General features: G+C 37.6%; 1 protein-coding gene across 1 annotated transcript in view; it reads left to right on the forward strand.

Moving 5' to 3' along the window:
- Positions 1-17,921, forward strand: part of OVCH1 (ovochymase 1) — a 70,435-nt gene that overhangs the window by 17,776 nt on the left and 34,738 nt on the right. Inside the window, 11 exon segments of the mRNA XM_054591526.1 lie at positions 1,519-1,652; positions 3,214-3,354; positions 3,471-3,601; positions 4,352-4,445; positions 5,404-5,530; positions 7,011-7,054; positions 7,057-7,086; positions 8,036-8,216; positions 13,574-13,655; positions 14,089-14,275; positions 16,731-16,885. Of these exon segments, the coding sequence (XP_054447501.1) occupies positions 1,519-1,652; positions 3,214-3,354; positions 3,471-3,601; positions 4,352-4,445; positions 5,404-5,530; positions 7,011-7,054; positions 7,057-7,086; positions 8,036-8,216; positions 13,574-13,655; positions 14,089-14,275; positions 16,731-16,885 (1,306 nt within the window).

Raw genomic sequence — 17,921 nt, forward strand, 5'->3', positions numbered from 1 at the left:
TACAGTCTCTCCAAGCCTAGTGGTTTTATTCTGGTAGGTGATAGCTAGACTCAGAAATGACAGATACATGGCACTCAGGTGGTCTCCTTTTTTCCATGCCTATGGTGACATTGCATGTCTTAGAAGCTAGAAGAGGGACTCAAATATAACAAACACTCAGTTGATTTATTTGAATGAATAAATCAATGATTAATTTTGATACCCAACTCTCACATAGCTTGATGAGACCTCAAAATCCTTTTTAATATAGCAATCACTAACAATAAATTGAGGTTGGCAAATGATTTGAAATCTGTCTTCCGTCTCTGAGGTAGAGATTCTAGGCAGAAAATAGTTTGATGAAAACTCCTGGCCTTTGAAATCATAAAGCCTAAGCTGTATTTTCTATTATATGAGATGTGATGAGTCTCTGAATATCAATGCCACTTTTCCCATTTGGAGAAGGGGAGTAATTTCTCTCCTGTCTGCTTCAGAGCGGTATAATGAATATCAGGAAAAATGATGGATGTGGAGTGCTTTTTCGACTCAAGTGCTTATGAGTGAGCTTTATTATATTTTAGGTAGCTTATTGCTTTTTAAATTGAAGTGCTTAAAAAGAGATTTTAATGATATTTTAGGCAGCTTCTTTTTACATCTATGGTCAGGATGATGGACCTAAAAAGAAAAAAAGTAAATCAAGGAGTTTCTGGTTAAGGAGAAGATATTTGGTAAGAAGAATTATTGTGTTTGGTTTTTGAAAACTAGGCATAAAAGAGTTGATGATTCCTGCAGTCCTGAACACTTATTGCTTAGAAGGCAGTGGAGCATTAGCCGATCTAAATTTGTTGATAAAGACTACTGGGTTTTAGAAAGAAGTTCATTCTGACATGTTAGATTCCAGATAAGATTGCTTTGCATTCAGAGAAGCATGTGCCAGGGAAGGCGCTGAGGATTTATGTCCTGCCAAGGTTTCTTTTCTTGAATAATAATATGAATTAATGTAGGAAAATGAATATTTAAAGGATTACATGTTAAATTGTATAAGACTACTTTCAAAATATTTAGACATGTTTCTAAAGATACTGGGAAAAGGTCACAGCTGACCTTACCGGGAGTTTCAGAGACGACATTGCAACTGCAGGAACTGTGACTTAGGCTGACATATGCTGCATGATCAGTCCACAATTCATAATTCAACTCCTGGGTGAATATTATGAATTTTCAATTGGACTCAGAACAGAGAGATGAATCATAGGTTGCTTCAATTTATTGTTCATAATTCTTGAATTTTATAACTAAATGAAATTTTAAAGGTGGTTTCTGGCCATTGTATAATTAACTCTCCTCTGTTGGATAAATGCCAGAAATTCAAGCATAAACAAATTATTCTCACATAAGGAATTTCCAATGCTTATTATCTTTTAATATCCTGTAAAATGTTATTATTGGTGAGTTATGAGCTAAAGCCAAGACAATAGATCTTATTTGTCACACTTGACTCTACCATTTATTATATGTTCTTCACCTTCCCCTATCTAGCTTATGTATTTGGAAAATAATGGTACCAGAGGATAAAGTGATCCTATTAAAATTTACAAGCTTAGACATAGGAAATCGAGTTGGATATGATCATGACTGTGTATCTTTACAATCAAGCCACAAAGTGCTTATTAGTAAGTATGTTAATTTATTTTGTCATTTTATAGTTCCTCAGAGGTTAAAGAGGTGCTAAAGGATCTGAAATTAGATTCTTTGCACAGGGCATTTATTTTATCCCACATACTGTGCCCTTCCTGAAGGGGATTGAGCTCCGTGCAGTAAAAGTAGAACCAATGACCAGCATGTTATCTTTTATCCTCACCCAAGGACGTGCTTACTGATTTTAGTGAGTGGGAAAGAGAGGGAGAGAGTGAGAGTAACATTCATACGAGAGAAACATCGATCAGTTGTCCCCCACATGCTCCCTGACCGAGGATCAAACCTGCACCCTAGGTATGTGCCCTGACCAGGAACCAAACCCACGGCATTTCAGTTTACGGGACCATGCTCCAGCCAAGTAAGCTACATGGGCCGGGGCCAATGACAAGCATATTGCCAGAGCATTCTCTATTCTTTTCTCAAATTTAATAAGAGTATTGAATAAAATTATCACAATTGTCAAAAAATTTTTCAAAACAATGTTTATTTTTTCATTTTGCCACAAAAGGGGGTGCATGTTTGCCAAGTTTAGTAAAGACAGATGAGCAAATGGAAGATGATGTAAATTAATCATAACCCTACCACCTAGAGATAAATGCTGTTAACACTCTGATATATATTCATACATAGTAAATGAACACACTGAACTTTACATTGTATTGTAATGCTATTTTTCTCATGACACAAGAGATCATTTCATGTTATTAAATTCCTTTTATTGAATGCATCATAAGCTATATAAGCATAATGAATATATTTATTGAATTGAAATATTATGTGTTAAGCATGATAGAGAATCTCTAGAGTTGGTACAGTTTCTAGGTCTCTGTAAGGCCAGTGGTTAGGACAAATCTCCTCAAATGTTTGAAAGAATGCTATAGGCAAGATATTGTGCTTAGGGTTATAACATTTATTACCTAAATGATTTCATGCTTCAGGTCTGCTCTTTATCCAGTAATCATTCCTTCAACCAATCTTTGTTAAAAACCAACTATGTGCCAGATATCATACCAGGTCCGGATATGAGGAGAGTAAAATCAGTCTCTAATGAGCTTGCATTTGGGTGAGGTAACTAAAGACGTACAGCAAAGTAGGAATTAAAATAAAATAGGAAATGGGCTTCAGTGATTCAGGAAAGGCAGCTGTCACTTCCATTGGGTGTCTGGAAAGCTTTATGAGAGAGCTGGACTTTTGAGTTAGACCCTGAGGGATGAATAGAATTTGGACATGGGAGACTGGGTATGAGAAAGTGAATGGAACATAAAATCCCTGAAGCAAAGAGTGTGGAATGATTAAACGGGCCACTGAATAGTTTGGTGTGCTTACAACAGAGTTCATGGAAGATAACATTAGGAAAACAAGCATGTATATGTGCAGACAGGGGACCGAACCCACAACCCAAGCATGTGGCCTGACCAGGAGTTGAACTGGTGCCCTTTCGCTTTGAGGTACAGTGCCCAACCAACTGAGCCACACCAGTCAGGGCTGTTTCTGCCCTTTTTTAGTACTCTTATTTCAATTCCTTTTTCTTTTAAGGTAAGGTCTGTGGAGATACACCGCCCTCACCATTGCTGATGGAGTCCAGTGAGGCTATAGTTACATTTGTTTCTGACATGGACAACAGTGGCAGTGGCTTTGAGCTTACTTTTACTGCTGTACAGAAGAACTCAGAAGCAGGTAAGTATTTTAGATATTTAATTCCCTACTTTTTTTTCTTTAATGGAGGGGGTGGGAGAAGAAGAAGAAAGAATGCCTTTGGCTATCCACTTGGGATTTCTTCCACACTTCCATAGGTTCAGGGTACGGGAGTGTGGCTCTATTGGTGGAAGAAGGAACGGTTCACTCTGCCAGTTATCCAGACTTATATCCCAAGAATTTAAGGTGTCGTTGGTTCATTCATGCTCCAGAGAAACACATTATAAAGGTAGGCAATAAACGAAGCCTTTTATTTCATTGAGTGCTTAGCTATGTCAGTTAGGCAAAACTTGCTTCATCTGGACTGTGAAATTGCCATCATGACTAGGAGCTTTTATGTGCCTTTTACTATTTAAAGCCCTAAAGGAAGATTTATGTATATGGTTTTAAAAGTTTCAACAATTTAAAAAATAAAACAATGAAAAGTATGCTTCCGTCTCATTCAACTCCCATCTTACCTCCTGGTGGCAAACACTGAGAAGTTTCTAGATCAGCCCTAGAGAGACATTCTAAGCATTTACAAATATATGTATATTTATATTACTTCGTGATGCTTTTTCTACTTAAAAATACCTCAAAGATCTGTACAGATCAGTCCACAGAGCTCTTTTCAACAGCTGCATAAAATTATATTGTGCAATATTCCATAATTTCTTAAACTAGTTCCCTTTTAACAGACATTTAGTGAGTTTCCTGTCTGCTCATACCAGCAATGCTAGTACATTCCTGTGTCACTGTGTTTGGACTCATGTAAATGAATACAGTTCCCAGAAGTGGAGTTACTGGGTCAAAAGTTTTGTGCATTTAAACCTTGTAGTCATTGCCAAACTGCCCTCCAAAGAAGCTGCAATTATTTACACTTCTATCAATGGAAGAGAAGGGTGTTACTAAGAGCCATTTAATGTACAGAGGGAAGCCGTTCAAGTTGATCTCCTCTCTCCCTTGACCACTTCTCTGGTTATGTTTATAATTTGTACAGTTGGCATTTGAGGATTTTACTACAGAATTTAACCAAAACTGTACTTACAATGCTGTTGTGATGTATGGTGATCCTGAAGAGGAGCATGAGTTAGGTGGGTAACCTTCTGTCATTTTAACTTAACCCAAAAAGCATGAGACTAACTGGAGTAGCTGTGGCACTGGCTGCCTTCGCTGGGTGCCCAGAGGTCAAGTGGGAACATGAGTTTCTTATACTGGAAACTCATGGTGCCCTGTAACTTCAGCTTTAAAACCGAAGAGCCAGCAATGGAGTCACCGGTAAAGTTTTTAATAGAAACACGCAACCTTTGAAAAATGTTTTAGAATATTTTCTTCTTTTCTGTGTTAATCCCTTCTATTGCTGATATTCTTTTGTCCACAAAAAGAAATTAAAAAAAGGTAACCAAAAACTATAATTTCTACTAGAGTCTTAAAAGTTAATTTTTTGAACCAAAGCATCAAATATGCTTTTAGCTTTGACCTACCAATTTACCAAGTATAAGAGTTATCCCTTCCAGCCATGTAGCCACTTTCTTAATACCTTAGCTAGGTGCTAGTGCAGGTCGGAGATCAGGAGCATCAGTAGGTTCAGACTGGTTATTTGATATTTAGGCAGGTGAGTAGAAGCACAGTTCCCTGATACAGCAGAACAGGTAGAGGAGGGTTTGAGTGAAGCAGATTTCAGGTGTTACCTATTCACACACAATATAACCATGTTCTGTCTGGAAGGAGGAATATCAAGTCTGGGACTTTTTTTTTTTACTTGCCTCTTCTCATTGTCTACAAATTAACAATCAATTGAGGTTTTTATGAATACTAAAAATCAGATGTCCTTAGCCTATCTATAGAGTATTTTTCCTGTGAGATAAAATCATAATACACTGTTATGTGGAAACTAGTGTTTAATTCCCATGTAAGATAAAAAGGCTGTGCCTATAAATTAAAGTGGAAGAAAACCACAGTTGCTCAAAAATAATTAATCAGATGGTACTTTATATCTGGCTTTATGAAAAATTTATAACTATAAGTCAAACTTCCCTAAAACTTTTGCAGCTAAACTTTGTGGAACTTTCAACCCTACTCCAATATTCAGTCCTGGTAGCATGATGGTGATTCATTTTAAAAGTGATGGTGAAAATAACTTCCGAGGCTTCAAGGCTAGATTCACCTTTTTGCCCTCAGGTCAGTATAAATACTTCTGCAGTGTTTTTCTTATGAAAATGGTTATAAGGAACACAATTTGCCCATGTTTACCTACATTTATGGTGCTTAAATTACCTCTGTGGCAAAATGAAAATGCAAATGGCTGGGCCCACCCACCAAAGATGTATATTCTGTGTATCTTGGATCGTGCCCAGGAACCTGTGCTTTAACAAGCCAAGAAACTATATCGACTAGATGACCAGAAAATGTACTGAACACCTTATATTAAAAGTAGATAATTCAGATTAGAGAATGTAATTCAGAAATGAGATTGACTAACTGTTTCTGGGTGTTTAAAGGTTTTAAAAGATAAATAGGTTTCTAGTCATTCTAGGGACAAAGTAGTACCCAGAAAAAGGAATAGCATCTGCAAAGAACCTGATATAAAAGAGAGTGAATTATATACAAAAACAACAACAGATAATTCAACATTGTTTGACTTTTGGAGGGGATAATAGAAAAGGCGAGAGTTTGACTATGACAGATGTAAGGCATTAAATTTTAAATACCAGAGTGGTAGGGAAGCTAGTTAACATTCCTTGATTAACTGCTCTGTACCAAGTATAGACTAAGCATTTCACATGCATTATCCCATGTATTCCTCCTTGAAAATTAAGAGATTTGTACACTGCTCCCCTTCTCAAAGGTGAGGGACACAGAGGCTTAGAGAAGTAACTCTCCCAAAGATGCGTAGTTAGTAGAGAATTCTGGGGTCAGAATTCACACCTTGGTAGTAATGTAGAAGATGGATATGGAAGTTAAGGGTAAACTTACATGCAAGGGAAGTAGTGAGGAAGTCATTAAAAGAATTTATTCTATATATATTGCTTGATAGATATGTTGTGGGGAAGAGGGTGTATGAAGGAGAAAAATTCTAGCATGATTCTTAGGATTTTTAGTTTGAATGGCTAGATGGATGGTGAAGCTGCTAAATAATACAGAAAAACATAAGGTCATCTTGACTATTAAAATCAATTGGTTCCATTTGAAACATGTGGATATTTTATGAGCTTGTAAGAGATCCAGATGGTAATATCTAGCAGTCCTAGATCCTAGAATCCAGGAATGAGATTTAGATTGAGGAGACAAATTTGGAAGTCATATATATGTAAATCAATAAAAAATAGAGTTATGAAGAGTACCTTGTGGACTATCTTTCAGGCTGAAGAATAGAATCCTAAGAAAAGACTGATAATGAGAAAAGGCCTTAGACATAATCAGGAAAACCAAGAGAGTAATTTTATGGAACCAAGGAAGGGAGGAATGCTTTAAGGAGTCAGATACAATGGGAATATTAAGAGATATGTAACAAATCATATCTATGGGATCTGACATTTAGCATTTGAAAGGTAATGTTAGTGAGCTCAACATTAGAGTGGTTTGATGTCTGACCGGGGTAAACAAGTAGAGTCAGCTAGTATAGGCTATTCTATTTTTGATTAGACTTTTTCTTCTATGGATTCTTTAAACAAAATTGGATCAACATTACCTCCTAAAGCCCATTTGTATCTTCTGCAAAAGCAATTCCATGTGGTGAGTTTATGGCCATGTGGTTACTCTTTGTTGAATCTCTTTTCTTCTCTAACAAGAGGTCTATTTTAGAAAGCGACCTCTTGTATTGATATGACTCCACAGGGAAGGGGAATGAGTTTCATATGAGATTATTAGGACCATGAAATTTCCGGAATCATTTTTGGGCTTGTATATAAACTCATAAATAGAAGACATCGACTTTATGGTGGAAGAAAGGGGTACAGAAGACAATCCTTTTTCCTCTTCTATTCCTGTGCAAACTTAATATTTAAATTATCTTCCTGGACTCTGTATTTAATATGATTATTCATTTTGAGGCAAAGGGGAATACAAAGTTTTTTGTTCTTTAACACTCACTGGCAACTTTTAACTTCTTTATAACCTAAAGTATCTGGTTAAATATTATGATCTGTCAATCCTCTGTAATCACATATTGAATATGTTCTAGTTGGTGGGCTATAATAGAAAGCTGAACAAGCTGCTGTAAGAGACAAAAATAGCTGCCCCTTATGGGGGAGCCATCATAGAGAATATGGCATTTGATATGAAACCTAGCAGTAGTCCAAATAAGAGAACAGTCTTTGCATATCTGAGTAAATATGGCATGTTTGAGGATTGTAAATAGTTTCATACAGTGAGAAACAGATAAAAGAACGATGCATAATGAAGAACCGTGTGTGCTCTGCTAACAAACAAAACTTTCCTGCTAGAATATAAGTTTTATATGCTATAAATTCCAATGAAAATACATATAATTGCTTAATAGAGTTACTTGGGCAAACTTTTAAAATCAGATTTCCCAGCCAGATGTAGGTTTTGGGAATCTATATCTTTACAAAGCTCATCTGGTTTTTGGGAATTATGATGGTTGCTTACAGCAAGCCATTGGAGGAGGGTGCTCCTAATTATTTCAGTTGCATGGGTCATTAGTTTTTCCTTCTTGCTGTAGGCGTCTGTGGCATCCCTCTCTTCAGTCCCCAGTGGCTTTCCAGAAGAATTGCAGGAGGGGAAGAAGCCTGCCCCGACTGTTGGCCATGGCAAGCGGGTTTGAGGTTTCCAGGCAATCCCCAGTGTGGAGGTGCCATCGTCAACCCAGAGTGGATTCTGACTGCAGCCCCTTGCCTGCAATCGTGAGTGAAACTGATGGTATTTTACCAATGTATTTATAAACCAGACCTGGGACATAAATGTAACTGTCTAACTTCTAAAATCATCCAGGTTAATTCCTTTCAGCATTTCTTCTGCATTTTTATCTAGCCTTCATTTAAACAGAGTCAATTAGGACAAAGTTAATTGAGCTAAGCTTATTTCTTTTTTTACATAAAAGTCTTTGCTTTATCTGAAGATCCTTCTCACATTGCCTCTTAATTTAATTTTTAACCTAAATGCTCATTATTGTATTGTAATTCCAGATGCTTCACCATGCAATGAAACTTTCCATGGATTGGTTTAGCATGGTTCCTCTTAAAATATGGTTCACAACAGTGGAGAGCACAATAGATAATCCACTGCCTTGATCACTGGTTGACCAGGGAACTAAAATTTTGGTTAACTTTTCAAATGTTTTTAAATTGTTAATTATGCCACTAATGATATATGTAATTTAAAGAACAATTATTACTATACATTTATGTTCCTACCATCCAGTGTTGGAAGGATCTTTATACTTACCTATCAAGACCCTTAGTGCCCCTTCTAAGAAGTAAACATTACGCTAAATTTTGTATTCGTAATTCTTTTGCTATTAAAAAAAATGGTTTTAACACCTACAGATCTTTAAAACCAGTATGTGTTTGTTTTTTCTTGGTTTTGATATTAATTTAAAGAAATGTGGTTTATATTCTTCTGACTTTCTGTTACCTTCATAATATGATATATAGATTAAGTCATGTGGATGTGTAAATGTAATTAATTCATTTTCAGTCCAGACTTTTTAAGACAATCGCTTGTGAGTAGGTTCTGGACACAGTATATTTAAATACTCACCAGATTATTCCAAAGTATAGTCAAGGTCAAGAACCACTCCCAGCCTCTCTGACTCATCTTGACCACTCACCTGCTTGCTCACAGCCCCATTCCTCAAACATACTATCTCCAGTTCTTTTTAGTTGTCCCCACTGCCTTCCAGGACACCACACTGTATTTAATTGCCTTGCCTCCTTGGGCTCCTCTTGGCTGTAAGTTTCACAGACTTTGTTTTTGATGACTTGGACAGTTTTGAGGAACACTCCTCTGATATCCTGTAGAATGGCCTTCCATTTGATTTTGTCTGATATTTTCCTCATGGTTTTACTGGGATTATGAATTAAGGGAAGGAAGACTACAAAGGAACATGCCATTCTTATCACTTCATAGCAAGGGTAAATGCTATCAACATAATTTATCACTGATGACGTTAATCTTAATCCCTGACCAAGGGAGTGCTTGCCAAGTGTCTCCACTGTCAAGTTACGTTTCCCCCTTTCCGTACTTACTCTGTAGAAGCAGGTTACTAAGGGTAGACCACTCTCCAGGGATTGGGTGTTAAGCTCCACCTTTTTGAGCAGGGAATATTTATATAAATTATTAAAATTTTGTATTGGAGATTTGTCTCTTCACCATTTATTTATTAAATGACTTCTTTCTATTAGATGAACTCAGGAATATTTATTTTACAGTACTACATATTTATTTTGTTTCTCAAGTTGTTCTGGCTTTGACTGTTGTGAACTTCTATAGGATGGTTTCTTGTCTTTTTGACATGCCCCCCAAATTTTGTGACACTATAAGATGCTTCAGGCTCATGTTATATATTCCCTGCTCAGTCTTAGAATCAACCAGTTTCCCAATGAGCCCTGATTCATTTTACTGGAGAATGGTATGAGAAATCAAAACCTGGGTGCTGGGCATACTAGTTACTATTCGGGTTTTATTCTAGTAAACTTCTAGGCCCTTTCAGCTGACAAAACTAGAAAATACGAATCATACTAACCTGTAAATATATACATGAGTTCATATAGATGTTTCTAACTCAGTGCAGTGCCACATGGTTCATTCTAGGCCTCCCCCATCCTTTCAAAGATGTCTATTGTATAAGAATTCTATCAAAGTGCATTTTTATGTACTATGAAAAAGAAACCTCAATAGTAGGTGATTAATTAGTGAAAATTAATGTATTGGAAAAGACAAATGTTAGTATTGACGCCAGAGGGATAGGAGCTTTGGCAGACTCCCTTGTCAAATATAGTCTGTTCTTGAACTCACATGATGGATGATGATGCTTGCAGCAAGATGTAGGGACCATTGCAAAACCACACTTCACAAGGTGGATATTCAGCTTGATGACCCAGTCGAGATTAATAAACAAAATCAGCTGTAAATGTTTGTGAGCCACTTAAGTTAACCACAAAAAAATTTTGTCTGCAATTTCATTAGTGGCTCTTCTTGATTTCTTTTTCAAAAATTTATTATAGTAGTGATAATGGGAACAGACAGCTAAAGAAAGCTATCAAGTAAAGCTAAACCACTGTTTCCATTTTACTAATCCATTCCTCCTCTATATTAAGTAATCCATATTAAGAATTTTTTAATTATCTGATTTTCTATTAATATTTATGCACATAATGTATATATTTAATTGTAATTGTATATATCACATATATTGTATTATGATTTTTTGCACATAACATTATGCTTTATACTTATACTGATATAAAAAATGTCTGCATGGGTTATTTTTTAAAACTCTTCATAGTTGCCTAACTTACTGGACCAGAGGAATATCTTGTTGAAGCTATTCCTTGAAATGTATGGACCTTTATAGCAGAAGTTTTTAAAATGCTGGTGTAACAACAGTGGTATGTTCCACTCATCCCTGCTTTTGGGAGAATTCTTCAGTTGATTCCTTCGGGGACCTGTTTCTTCTTACCTCATCTTCTTCAACCCTATAGACATCCAGGCTCCACCCTCCATTGAAAGGGGCTTTTGAAGGGGGCTTCTGAGTACCCAAATCCTTTGAGAGGGGAAATTTGCTATGTGGGATGAACCAGTCAGAGAGATATGCAAAATCTGGGAGCTGAGACAGATACCATTTCTGCTGAAGGTCACCAGGAGTCAAGCTGGCTGACAAAGTCTGGTAACGCTCTAAAGACAATGACAACTGACAGCACCGTTGCGCCACCTCCCATATATTATAGGCCCTGGCACCAGTTAGTTACACTGATACTAGTTCTCAATCTTAAACACACACTAGAATCACCTGGAGGGTTGCTGATTCTTTAAGAACTTACATTCTTTTTTTTTAAAGTTTTTTTAAAATATTTAAATCATGTTTATTCTATTACAGTTGTCTCAATTTTTCCCCCTTTGCCCTTCTCTACCCATCCCACCACGCCCCCCTCTCCCCCAGTCAATTCCCACTCTCTTGTTCACGTCCATGGGTCATTTGCACATGTTCTTTGTTTAGTCCCTTCTCCTTCTTTCCACTATTGTCCTCCTTCCCCATCCCCTCTTGTCACTTTGTCTGCTCCATGTTCCCGTGCCTGTGGTTTATTTTGTTAAATAGATTCCACTTATAGGAGAAATCATATGGTATGTGTTTTTCACCAACTGGCTTATTTCACTTAGCATAATATTCTCCAGTTCTATCCATATTGTCACAAAAGGTAAGAGTTCCTTCTTTCTTTTTTTTTTTAATGCAGATTGATTTTATTTATTTATTTATAAGAACTTATATTCTTAAAGAGAATTTGTATTTCTAATAAGTTCCCTGGTAATATTGTTCCCAATTAGGGAAAACCCAGTGCTCTCTTGCTAACTCCATATTGGTCTTTGTGCTTATGTGGAATTTTTAACTTACTTGAGGGAACTAAACTCACTTTGCAATTATATAGTGGAATCTTTCTGTCTCAAACTAAATCAGCAGTTGTTTCAATTTCAGCCACTTTTTTCCTATAATTCAATAGTGACTATTTCTTCTCCCATAACAGGAAGGGACACACATGCCATTGCTGGTTAAAGATAAGACCCTAAAAAATATAACAAATAGGATTTGATTATGGGAAGTGGGAATACAGGATGGAAAAATTCATCAATTGATATCGTGGGCTATTATCCCACTGAAAATCTCAGGCTGTTGCTTTATGAATGTGTGTTGCTCTGTCACATGCTTTGTACACAGTGTTCTCTACCAAATTAAAAGGCATTTGATGATTACGCACATAAAATTTCACTAAAAATTATGCTCAACATGATCAATTCTACAACAATTTTTATTATTTCATTGTATTGTGAATACTGTCTTCTACATAAAGGGATGACTTTAAGACATAAGTTTCTTTACTACTAAGTAATTCTTTAAAGGATGACTTTGAAAATAAAGTTTATCCTTTCATTAGAGTTCATGGCAGATAATAACAATAATAATGGCTTCCATTATGGGGTCATTACCATCTGCAAGGTGGTTGCCAAGCACTGTACCTGAGTTAGCTCCCTTAATAAACTCATATTGAAACACATGAATAAGTCAGATTCATCATGCAAACTATTGAAGTAAGCATGGTTATGACTTGAAAGAAGAAGCCCATGTGTATTAAGAAACTTCTTCTTTGAATAAAGTGTATTGAAAAGTAATTTCAATAACTTTACTTTTGCTGAAGAAACACTTTTGAAAAATGAAAGGGTCTCTAAGCTGCAGTGACAGAATATTTGTGACAGTTGAAGGATTCTTGCTTCAGATTATTTTTTTCAGCTGGAGTTGCTAATGTGGCAAATTAATGGATGTTGATTCAAGTTTTTTAACACCTTTTGGAAGAATATAAAAAAAATGTACAAATCTTAAACTTACAATTAGAGGAAATTTCACAAAGTGAGCACCCATGTACCCAGCACTCAGAGGAGGAAACAAAGTGTTGCAACATCCTGCAGCCCCCTCTCATGCTTCTTTCAAACCTCAACCCCCTAAAATGATCAGCGATTCCTCACTGTGATTTCCAATGTTATAGGTGAAACTTACCCATCTGTGAATTGATCGTCTTTTTTTTTACCTCAGTTTATCAATTTGTGTGATTTCATAAAAGATGACAATTTGAGATCTATTTCCGTAAGATAATGTTTGAAAGCTTTTAACAGTAAAACACAAACCTGAAGTTCTCTCATTTTGAATGTAGTTTTTTTCCATATATTCTTTAAATCACTGTGAGATCAAAATAAGCTCTAATTTTTCTTTTTTCCTTCTCGACTTAAAAAATATCTTTTGGTGTTATTTGGTAAGGGCTTCAAAGACATTCTATGACCAAAAGAAGGAGGGGATATACACAAGTAAGACCTTCTCAGGCAGATCAGGAGCATGATGTGCCTTCCCCATGAGGGATCACACAGACGTGCCGGATGGAGACTGACGGGCTGGCACCCGGCTGAGCTGAGCAGTGCATGTTGGGAAAGCCACACATGGCTAGCTAAATGGTGAAAAATGCTATTTCATGTCTAACTTCTCCTCTCCTTTCTTTAGGAAAAATAATCCACTCTTCTGGACTATTGTTGCTAGAGACCATGACAGAACCCTGAAAGAGTCCCCTGAGCAGGTGAGAACTGTTTTTAAAGGTCATTTTGTCTGCACTCTAAGTGCTATCACATGCCAGTGACTTCCTTTAACAAAACTATGTAATGAGATATCCATCCCCTAGTGCCCCTTTACATTTATAATTTATACCAGCAAGTAAGAAACAATTGGAAGTCATGTTTTTGTCAGAGAATTAGGTGAAGTTGGTCAGGAAATTCGGGTCCACGTGGAAAGTCAGGTCCGGAGTTCTGGTTTCCCCAGGACCATCAGCCCTCAGACAGTGATTCACGGCCACCTGCAAAGCATAGACAGAGATCACCCTTTTCAATGTAGTACAAACTCATCTTCATTGCTGATATATGGAAATGTAGAGATTTAAGATTTATTTTGGACCATTAGGCAAGGAAGTAGTTTGACTTGACTTAACCTTGTAATTTTGCTTGCCACTGATATGGGTAAAAAAGGCAAAGCACATTGTGGGGCATGAAGACTCTGAGAGGTTGAGCCCTGGCTCTGACATCGCCCTAATGCAACTGAGCCCTCCTCTGGAGTTCAGCTCTGCAGTGAGGCCGGTGTGTCTCCCACGAAGCATGGAGCCTCCACTTTCCTCTGAGATCTGTGCTATGACTGGATGGGGAAGTACTAATGAAGGTAAACATTTTACATTTGCATAAACTTTACTGCAGGTTGGTAATCTGGAAAATGTCAGTATCTGCTTTCGCCTTTTGTCCTTCCAAAAGCTAGAAACCATGTTTTATTTAGCTGTAATAGGTGATCAAATTAGAGAATGAGCTGTTTTATACTTTCACTTTAGGGTGACTAATTATAAGTAGGCCAAATCTACAATATAAAGGGCCAGATAAGTTTTTTGGGCTGTGCAGTACATATGGTCTCTGTCACACTACTAAGTCCTGCCACTGAAGCACAACACAGCCCTTCGTTACATACAGCTGGCAGTATGTAACAAAGGGATGAGGCTGTGTTCCAACAGACCTTCATTCATGAACTTTAAGTATCATATAGTGTTTATGTGTCATGAAATATTATTCTTACTTGGATTTTTTCAACCATTTAAAATGTACAAACTATTATTAGTTCCTGGATTGTACTAAACAGGCCCAGGGACAGGGTGGGAGGTGCTGGCATGGAATTGGCCCACTGTCTGCGGTTTGCTGACTGCTGGGCTCGGTTGTGGTATTCTTAAACCTGTAATCAAATAGTGAATGATCTGAATGGGTCAGTGTTTGCGTTTCACTGTAAAAGATCATTTTCTTTTATATTTTCCTTCTGTTTCTGTGTCATTTATTTGGAATCTGTGAGCTTGAAGGAGAGGGGATTCATCTTTGTGTACACTATCCATGTTCACAGCTACTGCACTACCTGCAGCCAAATCACATGTCCCAAAAATCTTACAACCACCATATGAGGAGATTTTTACCCTCTCTGTTCTGCAAATCAGGAGGTTATGACCCAGAGTTACATAACTTATTAATATCCCAAGACTACTATATAACAATGCTAGGATTTAAAATCAGCCATGGCCCAGCTGATAGTCCTTGAACTCCCGGCCTGCCTTGGGCTCTGTGTAATTTGGCCTGCCCTCAACTCTTCAACTTCATCTCCTCCTTTTGTCCCTTTAGGCACTGCGGTCTTTCTCCTTTGTCTTAAACACCAGACTTATTCTGTGTTCTGCACTTCATTTTCTTCCACGATGAACACTCTTATGCTACCCACCCAGCCGCCTCCTCATCATTCCACTCTCAACTCAGATGTCACTCGCCTTCTCAGACCTCTGTGTTGCAGCAGGGCTGTTCCATCACTTACTTTCTGCCTTGCCCACTGTGCTGTCTCATTGTACACGCATATTCTTGACATCATTTTGTGTGATCACTTTCTACAGCTCATCTCTTAGAGCAGGAACCCCTGGGAGGCACACCTCTGTCTAATTCAGCACTCTCTCCCCAGGGCTAGAAGTTTACATAGATTAGAGTGAGGAGGAAATATTTATTGACAGACCGGCTTCAAAGCCCTTGAACAAACATGCCCATTCTCTACCACCTTCAACCGTTGCCAGCTCCATGGCCACCCAATGACTGAGAGGTGGTTACAGTCTTATCAAAGATGAATCCATTCTTTTAAACTCAGAGAAAATGAGTGCTCGATTTTTGAGACATGGTAAGCAACACTGATGGGATGCATGGTCCCTGAAAAGAGGAGTTTAAATACATTGAAATGCTTGTGTGTTAGATTAGTATATCAAAAAGAGCACAAGATATAGAGTCAGACCTAGGCTGGAGTCCTGGTTCTACCCCATAGGTGCTGTGAGATCAAATTTTCAGAGCTGCGGCTTTTTCATGTGTGAGACCAGTGTGATAGCTCACCTCACAATGCCCTGGTATTGTTAGGTTGGAATAAAGGGCCCTCTAAATACTAAGGTACTATAGAAATGTAAGTTTTATTTTTTCCTAAAAAGTGTAAGACTATAAAATAGTAAACTTAATTTTTGTAAGGTCATGAATCTAAAGTGATAGAATAAGTTATGCAAAATACATGTTAACACAGGCCTGATTGAGGGTCAATTATGAGAAGAAATTCTTTAGTATCATTTTTAAACTGGAGTCGAGTTTAGCTCAGAATGTCAATTGGGAGAAAAAGGAATATGATTTTAGTTCATATTAGGAAATCATAAAAACATATTGCTATCACATGTTTATAATATATATTTACATAATATATTTATATGTATAATATGTAATCACATCAATCACATATAAAACTAATTCATCTCTTGTTGAATTTCTCCGTCTGAATTCTTATGTAGCAATATTTGGAAACACTAACATTTAAATTGGAAATAAGTTAGAAAAAAACGTTTCTGGTCTCGTCCTCCTGCCAATGTATTTCCTTTACAAAGATGTCACATCTGGAAATGAAGATACCCTGCATGAGATACATGCATTTTTTGATTCAGCACTCTGCATCAGCTCAGGCATGGCTGAGAGACTGCAATTACATTGGTGCAGAGCAAGGCTGAGGTTCAGTATTTTTTTAACATAATTTCTTGCTTACGTCATTGTGAAGCTTTCTGAATCTGTTTCTTAATTAGATGGTGGTCTGGCAAGTCGCCTACAGCAGATTCAAGTGGCTGTGTTAGAGAGAGAGATCTGCGAACGCTCTCACTACTCTGCCCGCCTAGGAGGGATCACAGAGACGATGATCTGTGCTGGCTTTGCATCGACTGGAGGGAGAGATGGCTGTCAGGTGAGACGGTTGTGATTTTGCAGAGATAAAAAGGAAGTCGTCACCTGCTGGAGAGTCTCCTTGCACAGGAGGAGACGATTCTCAAAGCCACAGACAACTCTCTTAGGCTGTGCTTCATAGCATCATGCCACATCCCCTCACCCAAAGGCCAGTAGGAGGTCAGGAAGAATGAGTTCCTTTATCCAGACTTGCTGAGATGGTAGAGGAGAGTGGAAAGAGGCCACAGCCAGCAGAGTGGGTGGGGGGAGGCGGTACCGAGAGGGGCCGCAAGAAGATAGGAGAAGGCAGCACCACCACACTGGCCTGTAGGTCGGAAGATGTTTTTAGATATATTTAAGGCTTTGGGAAAAGAGGAACAAGCAAATAAGGATTCTAAATTAGTGTATCTTATTTATCACTTAAGAGTTTAATTGTTTTCAATTGTTATTAATCTCCAGTGCACTCACACTTGCTTTTCCACCATGGAGTAAAATAGAGTAAGCATGAAGAAAATGAGAACCTTTGAAAAAATGGTTTTCATATGCAGTGAAAACCAAATCACAAAGCACTAGTTTAATTTCAGTGATATTGTAGATGTATTCATGGGGGCAACCGCACTACTGGTAAGTTCAGAATCAGCTAAGAAAAAGACAGAATATGGGCAAATGCATCGCAAACACCAGCTTTACTATTCACAAAACCAACTGAGGAATGAGATTTTAGATACACAACCAAAGCAGTTTCTGACACTCTGTAGACTACCTTCAATATCTAGTCTAGATCTGAGCAGCCCACCTAAAGGAAAGTTGTGGTCTTAACAACTTTCATACTGGTCTAGGGTAGAGAGAGAAAAAAGAACGAACCTCTAGTCTTTACTGCTTTTTGGTAGCATACCTCCCCCTCCAATCAAGAAACATGAACCAATGGATATCACCTCTATGGGGAAAAAACTGGGTGTGCTACCCCATTTTCAATCTGAATAGAAGTCCTTCCACCTGAAAACAGGAAGAGAGAAGGGAAGAGGTACCTTCTTAACACTGAATATGAATTTATTGCA

This window comes from Pteronotus mesoamericanus, unplaced genomic scaffold, assembly GCF_021234165.1.
Source record: "Pteronotus mesoamericanus isolate MK-2021 breed Mesoamerican mustached bat unplaced genomic scaffold, CSHL_Meso_final scaffold_21, whole genome shotgun sequence".
Taxonomy (NCBI): domain Eukaryota; kingdom Metazoa; phylum Chordata; class Mammalia; order Chiroptera; family Mormoopidae; genus Pteronotus; species Pteronotus mesoamericanus.